This window comes from Fukomys damarensis, unplaced genomic scaffold (assembly GCF_012274545.1).
Source record: "Fukomys damarensis isolate Sample0158 unplaced genomic scaffold, DMR_v1.0_HiC HiC_scaffold_2, whole genome shotgun sequence".
In the NCBI taxonomy this organism is placed as follows: Eukaryota; Metazoa; Chordata; class Mammalia; order Rodentia; family Bathyergidae; genus Fukomys; species Fukomys damarensis.
Window position 1 is genome coordinate 12659898 of NW_022900914.1, and position 16205 is coordinate 12676102.

Consider the following 16205-nt stretch of genomic DNA (forward strand, 5'->3'; position numbering starts at 1 on the left):
AAGGCCGCCACCATCAAGTTTGTCTTTTTTTTTCCTTTTTTTTTTTTTTTTTTTTGCTAACCTGAACTACCTAGCAAGACCTTGTCTCAACCCCACCCCCAAAATTAGATACAAAAATCATACTGGAGAGAAGAGAAATTAGAAAAAATAATTGTTTAAAGAATAACCTTTCAAATAATTATTTTCAAAGGTATTAAGTTACCAAAGTACACAGTGAATGATATTTAGGGATCTAACTCCATCTCATATTTTAGACTCATAAAAGGATGATGACATTTGATAATCTATTTTCTATACTTTGCACTGATTGGATTTTTGCAATTTGTAGATTGCTTACTTACTTATTTATTTTGGGTTTTGTGAGATGGTGTCTCACTGTAGTTCCAGATGGTCTTGAATTCACTATGTATCCTAGGCAGCCTCAGACTTGTGGCAATCCTCCTGCCTCAGCCTCACAAGTACTGGGACTATAGGTGTGCATCACCATGCCTAGTTTAGACTGTATATTTAATGCTGCTTCATTTCTATTGAAAAAAGCAAATCTTAGACCCCACTTTTGAGTCAGTTCTTTCTCCTTGAATATTTATATCTCAGGGAATCAAATCAGCGTCTAGTGGATATACAGTTGTATGGCACCTTGTGATGATGGATGCCCTTTTAAATGAATGTACAAAGTTTGTAGGGCTCTACTTTTTCATAGTCTAATTTTTTATGTACTACTTTCATGGTGTTTATTACTTTGGAGCACTTATACTAGAAGGTACTAAGTATTTACTTTTTATTGTACTTATTACACAATGAGTACATGACTTGATATGCTATTTAAATTTTTGCTGTTAAATCATTAATATAATTAGAAAATTATTAAAATAGAAAGCATTTATGTCGGGCCCCCCTGCCCATCCCAATAGAACCTAGGGCCTTTGTTCTGAGCAACATCCACAGTCCTGGGCCAGCGACTTAGCTCAGTGGTGCTGCCACCTGCCTTGCAAGCACAAAGACCCAAGTTTGATTCCTGGTACCAAAAAAACTAAACCATAACAAGAAAACAGTCCGTTTTGTTTTTATTTTGTGATGGAGTTTCACTAAGTCATTAAGTTGCCCAAGCTGGGCACCTGAATTTGTGATCCCCCTGCCTCAACCTCCCAGAGCACATTGGCCACCTCTAGCTGTGCAGGAGATTTTTTTTTTTTCTCAGTACAGGGGATGGAACTCAAGACCTTATGCTTGGGAGGCAGGGGGCAAAACTACTGAGCTAAATGCCTGGCCTCATGCCACCTCTAATCTCCATCTTAGAAGAATTTATTGCTTCCTCTGTTATCTCCTTTCCCTTTGGTTGGTTGGTTGTTTTGTGCTGGGGATAGAACCTCTCAGACAAGCTAGGGAAGTGCAGTACCACTGAACCACACCCCCCAACCCTCTTTCTGATTTTGTGTGTGTGTGTGTGTGACCAGGAATCAAACTCAGGTCCTTGTGCTTGCGAGGCAGGCAGTGGAACCACTGAGCCAAATCCCCCGCCCCTTTCTGATTTTTGCTTGGAAGACTTAATGTCTACTTTATTCATGTAGCACAATTTGGCGGGATTTCTAAGTATATATACAAGCCTATATTCAATCTCTTGTTTAATTAGCCTTTTATTTTGATCCCTGAGGGTATGAGTTTTTTCATCTTTTTTTTTCTTGTTTTTAATCATACTAACTTATTGAAGTGTGTTACCTATAAAGCTCTGGTCACTTCTATTTGGGAGGATGCTACTGAAAATAATATTTTATTGGAAGACAATTAACACATAAAATATTTGGAAAAATGGTATTCAGAGTCATAGTTGTGAACTAATACCTATTTTCAAAAGTTGTTTACAGGGCTTAGAGCACCTGCCAGAGGATTATTACTCTTTGGTCCACCTGGAAATGGCAAGACAATGCTGGTAAGAATTATTTTCAAAGTTAAGTTTTCTGTTGAGATACTGGAAAAAATATGGGAAAAAGAAACTTCACATTCTCCCTGAGTCTATACTTTTATCATTTGCTTTTATCATCTATACTTTTATCATTTTTCATATTCTTGTTACTAAACTAGTTTTCATTGCGGAAATAAATGGAAAACTGTATTATCCTCAGTAGTATGGTTTTGTTTTTTAAGAGAAGCTTACCCCTACTGTATTGAATATCTTTCTAACTCTTAATATTTTGCTATCTTAATAGTTTTATTAAATAATAAGTACATGTAGCTCTTTTTCAGTATTCTTTCACCAGAAATTAGTAGCGATATTGAGATACCTCTATTCTCTGCATTGCTCTTCTAGATAGAAAAAACAAATAGGAAAAGTAACTTTTTTATTAGCTTTTTATTTATTTATTTATTGGTGGTACTGGAGCTGGAACTCAGAACTTTGCTCTTGTCTGTCCCACTGTTTATATTTCTCTAACGAGTTATTTTTCCATTTTTGAGAGATTAGCACCCCACTCACCCATGCTTTCTTAGAACAAAATAAAAAGAAGCGCAGTGTTTTCCAGAACTTTTTCTCCTACCAAAAAGAAGCATATTCATTGCCATATGTGGGAATTGAGTTGTACATTTTTAGAAAGTCTGTTCTAACACTTTAAGTTGATTAAATGTCACCATCTTTTTAAAGCAAAATACTGAACTAATATGTCTGTCCTTCTGATTTTAAAGGCTAAAGCAGTAGCTGCAGAATCGAACGCAACATTTTTTAATATCAGTGCTGCAAGTTTAACTTCAAAATATGTGAGTTTTTTCCAGTATTGTCGTGTTTTAAGTTGCTGTTTAAATGTTACTGTGTTTTGTTCTCATCTTAAAGTTGTGAGTATAGATCACAGCCAACTTAATGGTTGGCTGTAACACAAACCTAAAAGACTGAGCAAATGGATGCAGAATCCCTTGTTCTACTAAAACCTGACAAAGTTAACAGGTTAAAAAAAAAAAATTAAAAATGTTACTATGTTAAATATAAATGATATTTCCCCAAAATAATTTTCTGTGAGTTTTATATCTATTATTTACACATGCTGAGTATTGGCCTTCAGTGTAAAAAATTAAGTACATTTGTTAGGCTTTTTAAAAATTAGTATTGTATTGTGAAATACATATTAGTTTGGTAGGGCTGCATAACAAAGTACTATAAACTGCTGTCTTAAACATCAGAAATTTATTGTCTTGTAATTTAGAATCCTGAAAGTCCAAGTTCAAGTGTCAGCGGAGCTAAGCTAGTTCCTTTCGAGGCTGTACAGAGGATGTGTCACATGCCTCCGCTTCTGCTGGGTGGCAGCAAGCTTTGGCATTTTGTGGATTGTAGATGCCTCACTTCAGTTTCTTCCTTTCTCATGGTGTTCTCCCTCAGTGTGTGTTTTCAAATTTCTGCTTTTTATGATGACACAGTCACACTGGATAAGAGGTCTCAAATTATCTGCAACTCTTTCCAAATAATGTCATGTTCAGAGGTATCAGGGATAGGAGTTCAACATGTTTTGAAGAAACACAGTTTAACCCCTGACAAATACCATCTTTTTCCACGTAAGCTTCAAGTAAAGTGGCTTTACTCTTAAGGACGCATACCATCTGAGAGAAGAATTGATGGTCTAAACTGATTGTTTTTGGCTTTCTTGTACTGAACTAAAATGTGATGTAAGTTTTTTTTTTTTTGAGATGGGGTCTTGCTGTGTAGTTCAGGCTTGAACTTGAGGTGATCCTCCTGCCTCAGCCTCCTATATGCTGAGATTACAGGCTTTAGTATTTAAAATGTTCTCAATTTGTAAAGCAATTAAAATGGTGCCTCTTTTCCTGATCACATTTTGCTTTCTGTGTGAAAGTTCACCAGCTGATATAACAGGTTATGCCACATTTCAAACATAATATAATGGACAACACTGTCTTGGAACTTAGGAGAGGAGAGAGTCCAACCTACCTTTTAACATCCTGAGATGGCCTTAAGAAAATACTATCTGCTTCATCGATAAGATGTTAATGTCATAAGAAATAAGGTTCCTTCCAACTCTGAAAATACTTGTTTTGGTGATTACAAATCTGGATGGGACCGTTTGTGTGCACGAGTGCGTGTGTAAAAAACTGAACTATATATCACCAGTCCCTTTTATAGTAGAGTGTTGCTAAGTTGCTCAAGCTAGCTTCAAATTTGCAATCCTGCTTCAGAATCCCAAGAAGCCAGGATTACAAGCATAAACAACTGGGTGTGGTAGTGCACATGTGTACTCTCAGCACCTTGGGAGACTAAGACAGGAGGATTGCATGTTTGAGCTCAGAGCCTTGTGCATGCTAGGCAGGCATAAGCACCTTACTACTGAATTGCATACTGAGCTTTTTATTAGTTTTACTTTTCACTTTTTTTTAAAAAATTTTTTTTCCTCATTGAGTTTACTGGCACATTTTAGGTATACAGTACAGTTACATTCATCATTGGGTTACTTTTCACTTTGAACCAAGATCTCACTAAATTGCCCACGTTGGCCTTGAATTTAGCATCCTCCTGTCTCAGCCTCCTGAGTAGCTAGGATTTTAGGCATGTACCAAAATGGCCATCTTGTTTGTTTTTAAGGGATAATTTCAATAGAAGGATAAATGCCACCCAGAGGACAGAAGAGTTTTTACAGCATATTCATGACCTTTTAGTTAGAGTAATAGACTTCATGGCCCCTTTATTTGATACTTCGATGCATAGAATGGCCTGAGTCATGGTGAATTGAGTATTTGGTAGTGTTTCTAGGGGTATTTGCTGCCCTCCTGTACTATGTAGACATATTTTGTTTTTTATTGACAGTGGTATTGTGAGAATGAGTTTCCAACATGTCCTAATAGGACAAGTTTTGTTTGCAAGAACACTTTCCCACTCACTCACTTCTGTAAAGGTGACCTGTGGTTTAGGGCGTAAGGAGTATGTGCAGTATCTCTCTACCTTAGTATTCCTTCTTTTCACAAGTGATACCTCAGGTAGTAGCTCTTCAGTCTCAAGTGTAAAACAAAGCACAGTGTTTCATTTTTAAAAGTACTTACCAGGCCACATCAAATCATAAGTAAATAGTCTATCTTCTAAAATTATAAGGAATATTTTAGTAACACATCACTACCCCTAGTTCCTCACACCAAGACTTTGGGAATTGCAGGGAAGAGAATTTAAATTCCTATATTCTAGACTAGAAATTATGAAATTTAAAAGACTGAAATAATAATGTGCTTAATGTGTAAAACAGGACCCAATGCTTTGTTTTAGGTGGGAGAAGGCGAGAAATTGGTGAGAGCTCTTTTTGCTGTGGCTCGAGAACTTCAGCCTTCTATAATTTTTATAGGTAAGAACATGTTTTCTAACTAAATTAGTTGAATACAGTACTTGTGAAAGTTCCCTTTACAAATGTAAGAGGTAAATAGAACAGATTATTCAGAAGGAAAAAGTTTAGGTTAAAGACTAATGAATTCAGTAGCACCCACTATATTCATAACTTACATAGTACACTAGATTACTCTTAAATGATTCACATAGATTGGTCTTTAATTAAAGTCTTACCTTGTATTTCCTCTAGATGAAGTTGATAGCCTTTTGTGTGAAAGAAGAGAAGGGGAACATGATGCTAGTAGACGTCTAAAAACTGAATTTCTAATAGAATTTGATGGTGTAAGTATTACAGTATTTTAATGTGACAGCATTTTTTTTTCCTGTGAGATGATCCAAATTAGAAGTACATCTATCTTTTTAAAAGTTTCTTTATCTAAAAATACCCAAAAAAAACTGTCTCTGGCTTGTAGGTACAGTCTGCTGGAGATGACAGAGTACTTGTAATGGGTGCAACTAACAGACCACAAGAGCTTGATGAGGCTGTTCTCAGGTAGGCAGCTGTCTGGAAACGTGCACTTACGACAGATGTATGTGTTCTGTGTTCATCTCACACATACTCTCAGTTTCAAAATTAAATTATTTTCCTCCCTGTACTATCCTTTGGCCTCTAATTGCCATCTAAATAAAGATTTTAAGGTCAAGTCCAGGACAATATCAGGAGGACTAGTCTGTACTTTGTGATTTTAGGCAAATTGTTTAGTTTTCTTGGGTTGTACTAAATTATCTTTTAAACTCCAAAACTGGCCTCTTCTGCTGTGTTTCATGAGAAGCTGATCAAAGTAGGACTCGTGAGAACTATCTTTTCTGTTTTTATGTGTTTCAGCAAATTTATTCCCATCTCACGGTAAAGATAGTTTGATTTTGATTCAGCAGAAAATTCTTGAAGCTCCCCTATTTTTTCCACAAAATTTATAATACTGCTCCATTATTTCTGAGTTACAGTGTTTGCACAACTGTAAATAACTTCATTTTTTTGTTTTTGCTGAATACAAAACAATTTTTTTGTTTGTTTGTTTGTTTTTTGAGACAGGAACATGCTCTGTAGCAGGCTTGCCTTGAACTCACTATGTATCCCAGGCCGGCCTAAACTAGTGGTAATCCTCCAATCTCAGCCGCCCTAAACTCCTAAATTCCCCAGTGCTGGGATTAGAGGTGTGTGCCACCACACCTGGCACTGGATAGAATAGTCTTCTTTGTTTGTTTGTTTTTTGAGACAGGGTCTCACTATGTAGTTGAGACTGACCTGGAACTCAGTATGTAGCCCAGGTTGGTCTCCAACTCAATCCTCCTGCCTCAGCCTCCTCAGTGCTGGGATTACAGGGATGCACCACCACGCCTGGCTCTTTTTTTTTTTTTTTTTTTTAATAGCCAAACATTTATTGGTACATTTGGGCAAACATAATGATAACTCATCATAGGGAATATGCACCTATAAAAATACGCTTATTTAATTCTTCCTAGGATTTGATGTTTCTTTATATTTATAGTTTGGAAATTCACTTTGAATTCTATCTTTAACTTTCTTTCCTAATTCATTTTTTCTGTTTCTTTTTTTTCTTTTGCACATAAATTATATACATATTGTGTTGCATCTTGTCTCTGTATTGGTAATTTTCTTTATAATCCTTTTAAACTCTTAGGTCTTTTTGTTTTATTTTCTTCTGTTTATCAACTTTGTTGTTTTGTTGTTTTTATTTCTTAATGAGTTAGTATTTAATCTCCTTTCTGCTAGTTCCTTTTTAAGCTTTGTTTCTATAATTTTTTTCCTTGCTTTTCCAGACATTTCCTATTTTCCATCATCTTCTAAGACTTTGTATGTCATTTCTTTAAGCTCTTGTACCTCATTTGAGTTCTTATTTCATAAAAAGCCATTTTTTCTACATTAAACTGTTTCATTCTGTAGGGAAATATTTGGTCATAATTTGCCCTTATGGTACACTGTTCTTGTGCATGGCGTTCATTTTATCTACTTCACTGTGGTTTTTCTTTCTTTTAATGAACCCTGGAATTTTTTTCTATTTTTTATTTTCTTTAAATATTTTATTTTTCTTAGAAAACTTAGTTCTGGAAAGACTTTGTTGGTGAGGTCAGAAAACTTAAGAGATATACTGTGCAGGCTGAGGAACCAAAAGAGGCCAAAGTCCCTCCGTTTTAGCTAAACCAGATTAGATGCTCCATTATTCGGGCTGACCTTTAAACTCTACACATAGCCTTCCATTGCCAAAAAATAAATTAACCAAAAACCAGGTTTTTCAGGAATTATAACTGAACAATTTCCAAGAAGCACAACTGGGCGGTTTATTCCAGAAACTACAGCCAGGTCAAAGTATGGCGAAACCGACTGTGACAGTTAGATGACTAAGATAAATCTCCCACACAAACCCCTGCCCGCACCCAAATAATAGCCAATAAATTTAAAATATTACATCTTATAATATCCAATAATAAATTAAAATTATAGGCCAATAGAATCAACAAAAATTATTTAAAAAGCCAATAAAATAAAGAGAATTTCAAGCCACCCAAACCCTATAAAAATAGGCTAATTTAGTGGGTCAGGACTTCCAGTTTAAAGCCGCTGTGTCAATGACACTGGGAGTCCAGGCTCGAGCTTACAATAAACTCCTCATATATTTACATCAGAAGAGTTTCCTGGTGGTCTTCTTGGAGATTTCATGACTTGGACACAACACAGGCATCTTGAGTTGTCCCATGTATACCTTGCACTAAGCAGCAGTCAGTATGCAGCCCTACCTGATAATAAGTCTGTGTGTGTAAATAAAGATGGGGTTGGTTTCTGCTCTAGCCGGAGATACTGCTTCCTGCACAGCACCTCCTTATCCAGCCAGACTGGTTAAAGGCTTCTTACAAAGATCTTGTGTCTTTGAGTTTCTTTGCATAGCCCTACGTTCCTTGCCATTCTTGAGCTGTCAGGGTTCTCATAGTTTGCAAAGCCAGGCCTCACATGCTTGTTTAAATGTGAAGAGGTGGTTTTATTACCTGTGCTGTCTCCACTTTCTTGGGAGACTCTCCTGACAGCCGTTTCCATGATCTGCAGTGGTAGATCAGTGTGTATGTTCCTTCACCTATGTCATTTTCATCACCATATGCAGCCCTTCATATATATTAGTTTCATAAACATTACCTAGTTTGTTTAAGTTGGTATTTGTTTCTGTAATCTTCATTGGCTTTTGTAGTTTTCAGATTTGATAAGGCAACAGATATGTCTTTATTCTACTTATATATTTTGTTTTAAGGTATTATTGTTATTAAAATATACACATATATAAATAGCTAACCATTTGTTCCGTTAAAGATTTTTTTGATAACTTATAAGATGCATTCACTTGCCTTGAATATTATACTTAAAACTCTTTTCCTATCATTTGTTACTTGAGTTACTTTTAAATTCAAGATTATATTTATAAAATAAGTTTAATTTTTTTAGGCGGTTCATCAAACGGGTATATGTATCTTTACCAAATGAGGAGGTATGTATTTATTTATTTTAATTTTTTTTTTTTTTAAACAGAACTAGCATCTTGACAAGGATATTTGTTATATAAACAAGTCCATCTTCCAATCCATGATACCGCTACCTTGGAACAGTTTATCACTTCATTTAAAAGATAAACATAAATTTAGTATAAAACCTTATAAGAACTTACTCTAGAGAAATGAAAACATATCCACACCAAGACGTGTACAAGAATCTTTATAGCAGCCATACTGATACCAGAAACTACAAAGAAAAATATACATCAGTTGATGAATAAATACATGTGATTGAGCCATTTACTGAATAGGATTTTTCAATAAAATCCTGCATACAGTATAAACAAAAAAATACATACTAAGTGAAAGAAGCCACATGGTAACAATTACTATTATATGATTCAATTTATATGAAATTTCAAAAAAGGAAATTTTTCAGAAACCAAAAGCAAATCAGTGGTCTGCTAGGACAAGGTATAAGAGTGGGGATTAGTGATAAATTGGCATGAGTGAATTTTTTAGGGTAATAGAAATATTCTATAACTATTATGGTGATAGTGTACAAGTCTATAAATTTATAAAAAGTGAGATATTGGGCCAGGGATTTAGCTCACTGGTTCTGCCACCTGCCTCGCAAGCACAAGGACCCATGTTTGAGCCACAGTATCAGAAAAAAAAGTGGGTAAAATTCATGGTATATAAATTAATACTCCTGTAAAACTCTTTTAAAAAAAAGTATGGTTCTCTAGTTCAGACAGATGCTTTGTTTTGAGAGAGGGTCTTGCTATGTAGTTCAGGTTGGTCTCAAAACTGTTGACAGTCCTCCTGCCTCGGGCTCCTGAGTGCTGGGACTATAAGCATGCGCCATCACACAGCAACAGTGTTGACAGTGACAACTGCTACTTCCTTAGGGTTTTATTGGTATTATCTTTAATTCTCTCAAAAAACATAGTTTCAACTCCAGCAGGTAAGAGTGATGCTTTTAGGTGACATGATTTGAGCCAGATTACTGTTTTTTTATTAAGCCAATTCTTAGCTTGTTAAGAATTACTAATTTTGAATCAGGCATAGCACACACGTGTAATCCCAGTGCTAGGGAAAGTGAGGCAGGAGGACCACTATGAGTTGAAGGCTGTTGTCTGCTACAAAGTGAGTTCAAGGCCAACCTGAAGTACATAGTGAGCCCTGGCTCACAACACAAATAAAATAAAAATTAATTTTGATAATTCTGATATCAAATAAGACTACATTGATAATTTTTTTTTTTATGTTACTGGGAGTTGAACTCAGGGTCTTGAGCTTGCCAAGCAGGCATTATATTGGGCTAGGATTTAGCTCATTGGTTCTGCTGCCTACCAAATAGGCACTGTATTCACTAATAATTTTTTAATTCTTTTTCAGACAAGACTACTTTTACTTAAGAATCTGTTATGTAAACAAGGAAGTCCACTGACCCAAAAAGAACTAGCACAACTTGCTAGGTGAGTAATTGGATTTGATTTTATCTTTGATTTACTTATTCTTTGTGTAAAAATTTATTTGAAATAACCTCAAAGTATGAAATAGTAATTTGTCAGAAAACTTGTCTCATTCTCTACCTCTTTTTCCTTCTTACTTCTTCCTATATATGGTATTTAAATTTCAATTTCTTTGTCTTTTACTAGACTTGACCTAAATTTCTAGCGATGGTAATATATTCTTTCTATAAATTTTATAAATGGTATTAAAGTAATTAAAAAATGTAAAGCATCTCATATTTGCCCACACAAAAACAGATATTTCATGTAAATTTCTTTTCCATTAGGTAGAATTTGTTTGGACCTTTACATCCTAAAAAAGTTTTAAGGCAATAAGATGACTTTCTTCACCTGTAATCCCTCACCTGTAATCCTAACACTCTAGGAGGCTGAGGCAGGAGGATCACAAGTTTGACACCAACCTGTCAACTTAGCAAGAGCCTGCCTCAAAATAAAAAAAAAAGAATGGAGGTATAGCTCAGTGCAAAGGCCCTGGGGTCATTTCCCAATGCCATGTAAAAAGGAAGAGGCACTGCAGCAGGATCTTACAGTGGTGGACAGAGATTGGGCTCAACTTTGACACCAGCAAGGACAAGTGGAGTCTATAGTCAGGTAGCAAGGTGGATGGAGGTCAGCAGATGGAAAATAGTAACAGGAAACATCAAGGGTAAAGAGGTTTTTGCAAGACTGGATAGAATTCTTGGTGAAGGATGGCTAGGGTGACTGGATATCAGGGATGGTTAGATACTATGGGGAGAGATTTTTACTAAGCTCACTAAGCAGGATTCTTGCTCACAATGCATTCTACCACAAGCCCAAAATGAGCCCCATATTGAGCAGAGGGTTTAGAGGAACCTGATTAACATTATTAGATTATGCCAGGTGTGGTGGCGCACGCCTATAACCCCAGCACTCAGGGAGGCTGAGGCGGGAGGATCACTGTGAGTTCAAGACCAGCCTGGGCTGCATATTGAGTTCCAGGTCATTCTCAACTACATAGTGAAACCCTGTCTCAAAAAAACCAAAAAACCCAAAAAAAAAAAAAAAAATTATTAGATTATATCTTACACTCCTTTTTTTTTTTTTTTTTAAATCTTACACTTCTTTATGATAGTGAAATAGAAACTGGATGCACCTAAGGAATTTAGTCTTTGGAAAATGTCATAAAATAATTTAAAATATTTTAACTGAACGTGGTAGCACACATCCTAGCACTCGGGAGACTGGGGCAGGAGGATCACTGTGAGTTCAGGCCAGCCTGGACTACATAGGAAAACCCTGTCTCAAAAACAAACAAACTGGGGGTTGAACTCAGGATCTTGCACTTGGCAGGCAGGTGTGGAGCCAATGAGCTACATCCCCACCCCTCCCTGTTTTATTTTCCTCCTCACCTTTTGCCTCTCTGCCCTAGTTGTTCGTTTTGTTTGGTTGTTTCTTGGCTGCCACAGCGCTCTCTACCGTGGCATCCTATTCAAATGTGCCGCTTGTTTTTTGGCCAGTATCTTTTTTCTTTTTCTTTTTCTCTTTCTTTTTGTTTTCCTTTTCCTTTTTCTTTTTGGTACCGGGGATTAAACTTGGGTCCTTCTGCTTTCAAGGCAGGCAGCAGAACCACTGAGCTAAATCCAAGATTTGTCCAGTATCTAATACCCTTTACCCTTCCTGGCTGGGCATGGTGGTGCAGTGGCACATGGCTGTAATCCCAGCACTCAGGAGGAGGGGCAGGAGGATCACCATGATTTTGAGGATAGCCTGGGCTACGTAGTGAGTTTAGAGCCAGCCTGAACTACAGGAGATCTGGTCTCAAAACAAAAACAAAAACAGACAAACCACAGTATTCTCCTTTCTTTCTGTCCTACATTTAAAGAAATCTGCCTTGAGTGGCCTTGATAACATCAAGAGAGTTTTTCTGCCAAGGTAAAAAAACTAATTAATTTACAGTGAAGTAATTGCAATTATGTGTCCAGTTGATCACCAGTGGTTTGTAGATTTTTACCTTTCCAGAAGAAATGTTTATAATTTAATGAGACAAAACAAACAAATACAATTTAATGAGACCTCCAAGAGAATGTGCCTAAAAGAATTGTTGAAATATTGAAAGTTTAAGATATTACAGGAAGCAAGTAGTATACTGCTTCACTTTTAAAAAATGGGCCTGTGCCCTTAGAATCAAACCACATAACTGGTTGACAAAGGCAAAATTGTTTATACAGTGGACCCTCGAGATAGGACTGGCCGGACATACAAACAACTGGGTTACAACCAGAATTTTAGTGAACAAAGTCTTGAGTTTCAACCCAAATGCTGGCAACTTGTGCTTCCAGATCAGATACGGATTTAACCGTTAGAGTGCTGGAAGGAACATTATAGCGGTTTCCTGTGTGAGGTTAATGGAGAAACCCTGGGCCATTGTCTCTAAGGACACTGAGATCTGCCTGTGTACAGGAGAGAAACTTTGAAGGCTGTGGAGAGGAGCCTGAGCCTTCAGTTGACCAACTTGAGTTACAAACAGCCCTTACAAATGAACTGAGTTCGTAAGTCAAGGGTCTACTGTATTCTTATTTTGTGGAGATTTTTTAATCTGCAAAAATAATAGTAGTTTGCTGTTTCTTCCCTTCACTTTCCAGAATGACTGATGGATACTCAGGAAGTGATCTGACAGCTTTGGCGAAAGATGCAGCATTGGGACCTATCCGAGGTATGTATAGAACTGCTGTCCACACCCCTTTAGAAGTTAGAAAAGTCTCCACTGAGATCCTTTTTATTATCAGTATGAAAGTAGTAAAGCTGTATCAGTAGAAAACATGGGACAAAGTTTCTAGACTAGTGATCAGCAAACTTTTTAATCATCTTTTCTCTTTTGGAAAACTAAAAACAAGTAAAACCATTGTATATGAAGACAGTGTATGAGCCACTGGAACATGACTCCTGTTCTAGACGGTTTTACTTCTCAAGAGTAGGTAATGAGCTATAAGTTCAAAAGAAAGGAGAGCTTACATACTTATTTTGCAGTCTGAGGATCAGACCCAGTGCTTTGTGCATGCTAGGCAAGTGCTCTACCACCATGCTGTATCTTCAGCCCAAGAAAATGTTTTCAGCAAGCAAAAGGAAAAATAATGTGGAAAATGTTCTTGTCTGTTTTCTGGCTCTTTTCACTTGAAATTAGTGTGTCTAAAGTAACTTATATAAAGAAAAAAGCATTCCCTTCCTTTATGTCATCTTTCAAGGAATTGTTTTTATTTTATTATTTTTTTTTTTTTTTTTTTTTTTTTTTGTACTGGGGATCAAACTTGGATCCTTGCAAGGCAGGTGACAGAACCATTGAGCTAATTCCCTGGCCCTCATTGCTATATTTTGATTCAAATGAATAACCTGGTGATTTTGCTATATCACAACTGAGTTGTAGGTTAGATTAGATTTAATTCACTGTGATATCACACTAAAGTAGTAGAGAATAGTAGTAGCATAGTCTACATCATACAAAAACATTTTCCAGGCCCTGGAGACTTAGCTCAGTTGTTCTGCCGCCTGCCTCACAAGGGCAAGGTCTCAAGTTCGATTTCTGGTACCTAAATAAATAAATATGAAATAAAAACATTTTCCTTATAACAGTGCTCATCTGTGAGTTTGCTTTTTTTGTTTCATTTTGCAGCAATCAACTGTGGTTTGAAATATAGTACAGTATAATATACCTTGGACAGAGAACAAGAGGCCACATTAATAGAACTTTGATTACAGAGTAAACACTTTCTTTGACAGTGGATCAGAAGCAGTAGCTAATGTATAAGTCATTTGTATTTTTCAAATTTTTTAGAACATTTTAACATTTATTATTCTGAAGAGACAATGGCTTTGGGTTAAAAACCAACCTGATGTCTTTTGTGAAGAACAAGTTGCATTCTTTTAAGTTGTCTTTCAAACTTGTAAATTCTATTGTTTCTGAGCATTATGCAAGAAATTGAATTTGTCCTGTGTACTCCTAAGAAAGAATACTATTCTGTTGTAAATATTTATAAATTGTATTTGCTGTTGATGTTCATGTGTCTCTCCTTTAACCTGATGATTTAACAGCTGTTGTTGTATTTGAATTTTCCCTTTAAGCAATTTAACTTAATAGTCTTTTGTTTTTTTTTAAGTATGACTTTTTTATATTTTACAGAGCTGAAACCAGAACAGGTGAAGAATATGTCTGCTAGTGAGGTAAACAATTTATAATTATCCTTTCTTTGACTTGGTTCTCTGAGACTTAAATTTTTATTCGCTCTCTCTTTTTTTTTTTTTTTGTACTGGGGATTGAACTAGTGCACTTGCAAGGCAGGCCTCCGAACCACTGAGCTAAATCCCCGGCCACTGAGACTTAAATTTTTTTTGCCTGGAGTTTTCTAGTTTGTTTGACTAGAAAGAAGAAAAAATTAATTTTTCTTTATTTCCAAATGTGGATCCTATGCAGTCCCTTTTGTTGTTCTTTGATAATGGGAAAAATGCATAGTGATTAAGTCATTTTTCATCAAATATTATATAAATACTAAATATTTTAAAACTATACAAATAACCTATGATTATAGATCACATTTTTATTTTGTTAGTTTTAATAATCTTTACTTTTTTTCTCTTTTTATAAAGCCAATACAATCATTATTGTAATATGTTATTGTATTTTGTTAATAGAGAAGGTCCCCTCTGAAATGCTGAAGCATTTCTTTGGGGAAAAATTACATGCAGAATATAAAACTGAATACAAAAAAAGAAGTAAGATGTGTGATGGGCATGTACCAACTCCCCACAATGAATGTAATCGTTATGTACTAAAACATACACTAATAAAAATTAAAATTAGGCCGGGGATTTAGCTCAGTGGTTCCATGGCCTGCCTTGCAAGTGCAAGGACCAGAGTTCAATCCCCAGTACCAAAAAAAAAAAAAAAAATTAAATTAAATTAAAAAACTAATGTGATATGAAGAAAAAAATAATTGCATAAGTACTTTGCTAATAAGTATGTGAACAAATTTTTGAAATTAAACTTGAACTATATTTGTAACTTACCTGTTAGAGGTATTTTTTGCTCAAGTTCCAATAGCTATTGAGATGGTGAACGGTTAACAGAGAATGAGTGTATGCAAGTACATTTTGACAGTCTTCAAGCTTCTGGCTAATCTTGTGGTTGTCCGATGAGGCATCTTTATATTGTGGTTAATCAGCTGCCTTATTCACAAAGCCATCACACTTGTGCTTTCACTTACTCTCTGTCTCTTCTGGTGCTGGGGATAGAACTCAGGGCTTCATACATGCTAGACAAGTGCTCTATCACTGAGCTGTAACTCTAGATCCCTCTCCTGTTTTAATTATCTAGTTTAAATAGGATGCATTGGACATAAATGAAGATAGTATATACTAGTTGATGTTTTGTCTAAAATTCTCTCTGATTTCTTATTTTTGGGCCAAATATATGGAGACATATACTAGTGACAGTTTTTAACACAGGTCATTTTTGTGCCACACTGTATTTTGTCTTTAAAATACTTAGCTCTAGGACAGTGATGGCAAACTTTTTGTTGCTTTCAATGATAAAAACAACCTGCTACAGCACACGAACCATAGGTTCACCACCCCTAGTCTAGGGGTGTAGCTCAGTGGCAGTGAATGTACTTAACATGTGAGGCCCTGGGTTCATTTCCCAGCACCAAAAAATAAATAATATTTAGGTAAATATATTCATTGAGTCAGCATTTACTCAGTCTACAGTTCAAAAGTCAATTTAAAATGTCAAGAAGTAAAACCAAATTAATATAAAATGCATTATAAACTTTTTTTTTTTTTTTTTTTTTTTTTTT

The 16205-nt window shown here is 35.8% G+C and overlaps 1 protein-coding gene across 2 annotated transcripts in view; it reads left to right on the top strand.

The window, feature by feature from the left end:
- Spast (spastin) overlaps window positions 1–16205 on the top strand; it is a 38156-nt gene that overhangs the window by 18903 nt on the left and 3048 nt on the right. For both annotated transcript variants that reach the window (XM_010645288.3, XM_010645294.3), the window contains 9 exons: window positions 1853–1927; window positions 2677–2748; window positions 5246–5321; window positions 5553–5644; window positions 5776–5855; window positions 8814–8856; window positions 10262–10341; window positions 13002–13072; window positions 14534–14574. In XM_010645288.3, the coding sequence (XP_010643590.1) occupies window positions 1853–1927; window positions 2677–2748; window positions 5246–5321; window positions 5553–5644; window positions 5776–5855; window positions 8814–8856; window positions 10262–10341; window positions 13002–13072; window positions 14534–14574 (630 nt within the window). The remainder of the gene's footprint in view (window positions 1–1852; window positions 1928–2676; window positions 2749–5245; window positions 5322–5552; window positions 5645–5775; window positions 5856–8813; window positions 8857–10261; window positions 10342–13001; window positions 13073–14533; window positions 14575–16205) is intronic.